The 8,319-nt window shown below is 37.0% G+C and overlaps 1 protein-coding gene across 4 annotated transcripts in view; it reads right to left on the bottom strand.

The window, feature by feature from the left end:
• Positions 1 to 8,319, bottom strand: part of LOC105345938 (uncharacterized) — a 38,237-nt gene that overhangs the window by 601 nt on the left and 29,317 nt on the right. For 3 of the 4 annotated variants that reach the window (XM_066087134.1, XM_034469802.2, XM_011454317.4), the window contains 3 exons: positions 933 to 1,163; positions 463 to 834; positions 71 to 234 (listed from right to left, as the gene is read on the bottom strand). In XM_066087134.1, coding sequence (XP_065943206.1) covers positions 71 to 234; positions 463 to 834; positions 933 to 1,163 — 767 coding nt within the window. The remainder of the gene's footprint in view (positions 1 to 70; positions 235 to 462; positions 835 to 932; positions 1,164 to 8,319) is intronic. The other variant, XM_066087135.1, reaches the window with a different exon arrangement.

The raw sequence follows: 8,319 nt of genomic DNA, 5'->3' as shown, positions 1-8,319 counted from the left end.
GTTTAACAAACAGTTTATTTCATAGTATTGTGTGATTAGAATTTTATATAAAGAGAGTTTAAACTCATACCCCAAAAGTGGCATTCACAAAGAACAATGTCTCCCTTTTAGAACAAGTTTGCTTCTTCTTCAGTATAAGGCAGATTTGTACAGAAAAGATGACGGCAATAATTGATAGAATGCCAACAATCAAACCAACGTATAGGTGTGACTCGGAGTTTGCTGAAGCTGTCACTGAAAAAATGATTACTCCTAAGTTTCAATTTAAACAAGTTTTAAATATAATTTTAAATATGACTATCTGACCAATTGTTGGCTATGTTTTACATTTTATATGTAGCTTTTCTGTTTATCCTTTTAAATTGTTCATAGATCAGAACAACTTTTGAGCACATTAACATATAGCTCTGATCCTAGTTATGAGGGGGTTTCATATCTTGGTACATTTTATTGAGAATTTACCTGTTATCTCCATTTTGCTTTGATCTGTGTTGTTGACACAAAGAGATGCATTGTCTGATGATGTGTTAAAGTAGATCTCTGAGGTTGACACAGAATGGTTGTTGTTTAAGACGACCTGTAACCAGACCTCGTATTCCTGGCCTGGGTGGAGCCTGTCTATCAGGTACAGGCTCTGACCCCACCCATCCACATCAGTCTTCAGGGTGCTGTTATCTTTGTTGGCCTGTCTGATACACAACTGGACCAAACTGATGCTGTTGTGGGGTGTGGAAGTGACATTGAGTTTTACCCAGTTGCTGGACTTTCGTAGAATTTTCATGCTTGCAAAATCTCCAGGGTTTTCTAGAATAGGTTTAGTTGTGGTGATTTTTACTGGAAATAAATTCAATTTTTCAAGTAAATGGCCTATATATTAACTATGGGGTGTTTTACATTAACAAAAAGAAAAGAAATTTAGGAGTAGGGCATACCCATCAGGAGAGGTGCTTGGGAGCACTTGATGTAGGTACAACAGCCATCGGGACTGGTCTCGTTGTGACATTTGACACCAGCGCCCTCTTGTAGCTCCTTTTGATATTGCTTACAAATGGGTTCACATCTTAGTTCACCTGTACTCAGACATTCACACCTGTCCTCGCAGTCGTTGGTCACAATATTGCCTACTTGTAATCTCCTTGTCCCCAATTTGCAAAATTCAGCATCTGTAAAATGCTCGATATTTAATATCAGCTCAAGGGCCTTTATTTTACTAGTATTTAGAAAGGCTCTATAAAAACCACCATTCTAATTAAATGTATCTTGTTCTTCGAACAAACAGTCAACAGCCTGAAGGACTTGATATATAGTTTGAGCCGGGGAGGATGAATCATGCAATAAGAGAAAAATGACAAAGCAATGACCCCCGCAAGCCACGAAGACCCCTTCTCAAATAAGACAAGGGATACCCTAAGTCTCCTTACAAAAGTAAAAACATAAACTCCCTAACTAACGAGTGTAATTGATTCCGAATGCGATTAATATTTTACCGTGCAAGTGAATTAAGTAATAAATTAATTGATTATTATTTTTTTATTCAGATTTTTGTTAAAATATAGTCCAAGTACTCTTAGTACTTTGATTAATATACAATATACCACCTTGTTACTACTTTTTATCAGATTGGTCATGTCACTTGTCTTTTTAATTATCTCAAAAATGGAGAGAAAAAAACCCTCGTAATAATGAGATAATAAAATGAGATCTCGTTGTTTCAACATTAGATCTCCTTGGTTCAAGATTTATATTGTTGCAACAACAGTTGCACGTAAAAAAAGATCAGTTAAAAATTGTGGCATATTCGATTGTTTAATTCAGATATCAAAGTACTCAATTAAATTTTTAGGTCGCCTGAGTGAGTAAACTCAGGCGACCTATTGCTATCCGTTTTCGTCCGTCATCGTGCATTTTTAACTTCTTCTTAAAAACTACAAGGCTGGTTGTTACCATTTTTGGTGTGAGGCATCTCTATGGTGAGAGGAATCTAAATTGTAAAATTCATAGCTCTACCACCCCTGGGGCGTCACATGTGGGGCCAAATACGCAAAAAAAAGCCAAATTTTCAAAAATCTTCTCCTCTACTCCCACACATGTGAGGAAAAAACTGGTTGCATAGTTATGATGTCCATGAAGCCCTCTACAAAAATTGTGAAATTCATGACCCCTGGGTCAGGGGTTCAGGCTCTAGGCCATATAGTTAAAATGTATTAAATCTTAGAAAATCTTCTCCTCTACTCCCATATATATTTATTAAAAACTAAATGCACAATTATGATGTCCATGAGGCCCTCTACTAAAATTGTGAAATTCATGACCCCTGGGTCAGGGGTTCAGGCTCTAGGCTGGGGCCAATATGGCCATATAGTAAAAATGAATTAAATCTTGGAAAATCTTCTTCTCTACTACCATATATATTGGTTAAAAACTAAATGCCTGGTTATAATGTCCATGAAGCCCTCTACCAAAATTGTGAAATTCATGACCCCTTTGTTAGTGGTTCGGGCTCTAGGGCGGGACCAATATGGCCATATAGTAAAAATGTTTTTAATCTTAAAAAATCTTCTTCTCTACTCCCACACATGTGGGCAAAAAACTGAATACATGGTTATGATGTCCACTAACTCCTCTACCTAAATTGTGAAATTCATCGCCCCTGGGTCAGGGATTCAGGACATGGGGGGGGGGGGGGCAATATAGTTTTTAGCTCACCTGAGCTGAAAGCTCAAGTGAGCTATTCTGATCACATTTTGTCTGTCGTCCGTCTGTCCGTCCGTCTGTCTGTCTGTCTGTCCGTCTGTCCGTAAACTTTTCACATTTTCAACATCTTCTCAAGAACCTGTGGGCCAATTTCAACTAAACTTGGCACAAATCATCCTTAGGCAAAGGGGATTCAAAGTTGTGAAAATTAAGGGCCACACTCGTTTTCAAGGGGAGATAATTAGAAATTAATGAAAAATTTCGAGAAATTTTCAAAAATCTTCTTCTCAAGAACCAGAAAGCCAGGAAAGCTGAATCTTGTGTGGAAGCATCCTCAGGTAGTGTAGATTCAAAGTTGTGAAATTCATGACCCCCGGGGGTAGGGTGGGGCCACAATGGGGGGTCGAAGTTTTACATAGGAATATATAGAGTAAATCTTTAAAAATCTTCTTCTCAGAAACTAATCAGCCAGGAAAGCTGAAACTCGTGTGGAAGCATCCTCAGGTAGTGTAGATTCAAAGTTGTGAAACTCATGACCCCCAGGGGTAGGGCGGGGCACAATGGGGGGGTCGAAGTTTTACATAGGAATATATAAAGTAAATCTTTAAAATTCTTCTTCTCAGAAACTAATCAGCCAGGAAAGCTGAAACTTGTGTGGAAGCATCCTCAGGTAGTGTAGATTCAAAGTTGTGAAATTCATGACCCCTGGATGTAGGGTGGGGCCACAATGGGGGGTCGAAGTTTTACATAGGAATATATAGAGTAAATCTTTAAAAATCTTCTTCTCAGAAACTAATCAGCCAGGAAAGCTGAAACTTGTGTGGAAGCATCCTGAGGTAGTGTAGATTCAAAGTTGTGAAAATCATGACCCCCAGGGGTAGGGTGGGGCCACAATGGGGGGTCGAAGTTTTACAAAGGAATATATAGAGTAAATCTTTGAAAATCTTCTTCTCAGAAACTAATCAGCCAGGAAAGCTGAAACTCGTGTGGAAGCATCCTTAGGCAGTGTAGATTCAAAGTTGTGAAATTCATGATCCCTGGGGGTAGGGTGGGGCACAATGGGGGGGTCGACGTTGTACATAGGAATATATAGAGTAAATCTTTAAAAATCTTCTTCTCAGAAACTAAACAGCCAGGAAGCTGAAACTTGTGTTGAAGCATCCTCAGGTAGTGCAGATTCAAAGTTGTGAAAATCATGACCCCCAGGGGTAGGGTGGGGCCACAATGGGGTGGTCGAAGTTTTACATAGGAATATAAAGAGTAAATCTTTAAAAATCTTCTTCTCAGAAACTAATCAGCCAGGAAAGCTGAAACTCGTGTGGAAGCATCCTCAGGTAGTGTAGATTCAAAGTTGTGAAACTCATGACCCCCAGGGGTAGGGCGGGGCACAATGGGGGGTCGAAGTTTTACATAGGAATATATAGAGTAAATCTTTAAAATTCTTCTTCTCAGAAAATAATCAGCCAGGAAAGCTGAAACTTGTGTGGAAGCATCCTCAGGTAGTGTAGATTCAAAGTTGTGAAATTCATGACTCCTGGATGTAGGGTGGGGCCACAATGGGGGGTCGAAGTTTTACATAGGAATATATAGAGTAAATCTTTAAAAATCTTCTTCTCAGAAACTAATCAGCCAGGAAAGCTGAAACTTGTGTGGAAGCATCCTGAGGTAGTGTAGATTCAAAGTTGTGAAAATCATGACCCCCAGGGGTAGGGTGGGGCCACAATGGGGGGTCGAAGTTTTACAAAGGAATATATAGAGTAAATCTTTGAAAATCTTCTTCTCAGAAACTAATCAGCCAGGAAAGCTGAAACTCGTGTGGAAGCATCCTCAGGCAGTGTAGATTCAAAGTTGTGAAATTCATGATCCCTGGGGGTAGGGTGGGGCACAATGGGGGGGTCGACGTTGTACATAGGGATATATAGAGTAAATCTTTAAAAATCTTCTTCTCAGAAACTAAACAGCCAGGAAGCTGAAACTTGTGTTGAAACATCCTCAGGTAGTGCAGATTCAAAGTTGTGAAAATCATGACCCCCAGGGGTAGGGTGAGGCCACATTGGGGGGGGGGGTGTTAAAGATTTACAAAGGAATATATAGAGTAAATCTTTGAAAATCCTCTTCTCAAAAACTAATCAGCCAGGAAAGCTGAAACTTATGTGGAAGCATCCTCAGGTAGTGCAGATTCAAAGTTGTGAAAATCATGACCCCTGGGGGTAGGGTGGGGCACAATGGAGGGTCGAAGTTTTGCATAGGAATATATAGAGTAAATCTTTAAAAATCTTCTTCTCAGAAACTAATCAGCCAGGAAAGCTGAAACTTGTGTGGAAGCATCCTCAGGCAGTGTAGATTCAAAGTTGTGAAAATCATGATCCCTGGGGGTAGGGTGAGGCCACATTGGGGGGGGGGGGGTGTTAAAGTTTTACATAGAATTATAGAGTAAATCTTTGAAAATCTTCTTCTCAGAAACTAATCAGCCAGGAAAGCTGAAACTTGTGTGGAAGCATCCTCAGGTAGTGTAGTTTCAAAGTTGTGAAAATCATGACCCCCAGGGGTAGGGTGGGGCCACAATGGGGTGGTCGAAGTTTTACAAAGGAATATATAGAGTAAATCTTTAAAAATCCTCTTCTCAAAAACTAATCAGCCAGGAAAGCTGAAACTTATGTGGAAGCATCCTCAGGTAGTGCAGATTCAAAGTTGTGAAAATCATGATCCCTGGGGGTAGGGTGGGGCACAATGGAGGGTCGAAGTTTTACATAGGAATATATAGAGTAAATCTTTAAAATTCTTCTTCTCAGAAACTAAACAGCCAGGAAAGCTGAAACTTGTGTGGGAGCATCCTCGGGCAGTGTAGATTCAAAGTTGTGAAAATCATGACCCCCAGGGGTAGGGTGGGGCCACAATGGGGGGTCAAAGTTTTACATAGGAATATATAGAGTAAATCTTTGAAAATCTTCTTCTCAGAAACTAATCAGCCAGGAAAGCTGAAACTCGTGTGGAAGCATCCTCAGGCAGTGTAGATTCAAAGTTGTGAAATTCATGATCCCTGGGGGTAGGGTGAGGCACAATGGGGGGTCGAAGTTTTACATAGGAATATATAGAGTAAATCTTTAAAAATCTTCTTCTCAGAAACTAAACAGCCAGGAAAGTTTAAACTTGTGTTGAAGTATCCTCAGGTAGTGTAGATTCAAAGTTGTGAAAACATGATCCCTTGGGGTAGGGTGAGGCCACATTGGGGGGGGGGGGAGGGGTGTGTTAAAGTTTTACAAAGGAATATATAGAGTAAATCTTTTAAAATCTTCTTCTCAGAAACTAATCAACCAGATGATTCTTTATAATTGTTAAGACTTTGGCTCCAGGACAATTCTTCGGCCTCACAAGAAGGTTCAGAGTTTGATGTAGCTTAATATCCCATATATAAACAATTGTAAAGGATCTTTTTGAGGACTGCAATACTCAACATGTGATATGACTATAAAATCATCCTGTTAGAAAAGGGACTAATGATTATAAACATAAGAATATCCAGGGGGAAAAATGGATTTTATTTTTACAGGATCTACATGTATTATTGTACATTGTCCAGATTGTTTGTATTATGACTTCATTAAGCTGATTTTATCATACCCATTGTTCCTCAGGTGAGCGATGTGGCCCATGGGCCTCTTGTAATGCATGTAATGTTTAAAAAAATTCTTCTATATTCTCACACATCTGTATAAAAAACTTACTTATAATTATGTTTACCAGGAAGTCCTCTACTGAAATTTTAATTTTCATGTGCCCTGGAGTATGGGTTTTGACTCTAGGGCAGGGCCAAAATGGATGTATAAGTGTTAAGGCATATAATGTTACAAATTATCTTCTTTACTCTCACACACCTGAATTCATGATTTTGTAGACCAGATCTTTAAGTTTTTCGTCAAATTTATAGGTTTCACAGTTCTTTTTGAAAGATTTCAGGCAGGGAGGTGGTCGTCATTACAAATTTATAATTTTTCTACTCCAGAATGAAACTTAATTAATTAAATGCATATATGAGACTCCTCGACAAGTTTGTGTATGGGTTATATGTTACTCAGGTGACCGTTAAGGCCAATTGGCCTCTTGTTAAATGAAATATCTTATTTCATTATTATTGTGTTTGATTTAATACTGCTTTGATGCACAAGCAAAGTTCTTTAAATACATCTTTTGATTTAACAGAATTAACCAGAGACATGAATAAAATGTTATTTAAGTCTCTGCTTTAGCAAATATTTTTTGTCACAAATGGATAGATGTCCAATACTTTTATGTATAGGTAACAACTGATATTCAATTATATTTTTATTATATAATGGACTTATTATTTTTATATGACTAATTAAAAGTTATACAAGTATAATAGTACATGATATAATAATGATTTCATAATATAAATATGAAACAGGTTATTGCAATGTTAAAGGAATTGGAACTAATGCGGAAAAAGAAAAAGCATTTTGATATTTATTTGTCAGAGTAACATATCGAAACACTATTATAACATGTGAAATTACGTTCCTCTAAAAAGTATATTTTGATCCTTTTTATATAACTAGACATATTTCATGTATATTAATATACATCATCTAGCATTGACTAAACGATACGTGTAATATGTTGGATTTTTTTACATTGATTAATTTATTAAGTACGCGCAATTATAATTCTCATGAGAAAAAGTCTCGATGTTGTGAGAAAAGTAATAAATGTATAAATATGCACTCATAAATATCTGCTTGAAGAATTTAATATATACACTGCACATGTACTTCAAAGTCATACAAATTTATAAGTGTATAATTATTTAAATATCCATATCATGATCTATCTATAACTAAGAGTAATCTGTACAGTACATAAATCTTATACCCATCACGTTTGATAATTTTTTTTTCTTAAATCAGTAAACCCTAGCTGAATTTCTAATAATATAATATTTGTACAAGTGCATATACATATACCAGTACAACGCAGAAGAAATTTACATTTTTTGGTGAGCGTAATTGATAATCATTGTATATATATATATATGTGTGTGTGTGTGTGTGTGTGTGTGTGTGTGTGTGTGTGTGTGTGTGTGTGTGTGTGTGTGTGTGTGTGTGTGAAGCCACTGTAGGATCAGTTTGAGAAAACAAACAGTTAATGTTTTGTGTCTTAAATGTTAATTTCGAAGTGCTTCAGCTTGTATTGCGTATTTAGTTATATAGCTGGAGATGTCTTTTTCCTAATCATGAAATATTTATTTCTCAACTATGAGATCCTTTCTCTTAAGATCAATTCTATGTAAGAATCAGAATTCGGTGACCACGCATAGTCACGGATTTTCCTCAAATCGAAAAAGTTACATGTATGAGGTAATAACAACAATTTTCTCGAAGAACGAGATAGTAATGTCGAAATAATGAGATATTTTCTTGCAATTACAAAATATCAATAATCATGTACTAAATCGTTTTACATTATTGATTAATATGAGAAAACATGATTTTTTTTTCTTAGAAATAATATCTGCATGTCTTTGGTACTATTTCCCTCCCGTATTTAAATTGATTCATTTTGACTATTTCCATACCACTCCAACTTAAGCGAGATTTATATCATAGC

The sequence above is a fragment of the Magallana gigas genome, chromosome 6, assembly GCF_963853765.1.
Source record: "Magallana gigas chromosome 6, xbMagGiga1.1, whole genome shotgun sequence".
Lineage (NCBI taxonomy): Eukaryota > Metazoa > Mollusca > Bivalvia > Ostreida > Ostreidae > Magallana > Magallana gigas.
This window is presented reverse-complemented; position numbering and strand designations above follow the sequence as displayed.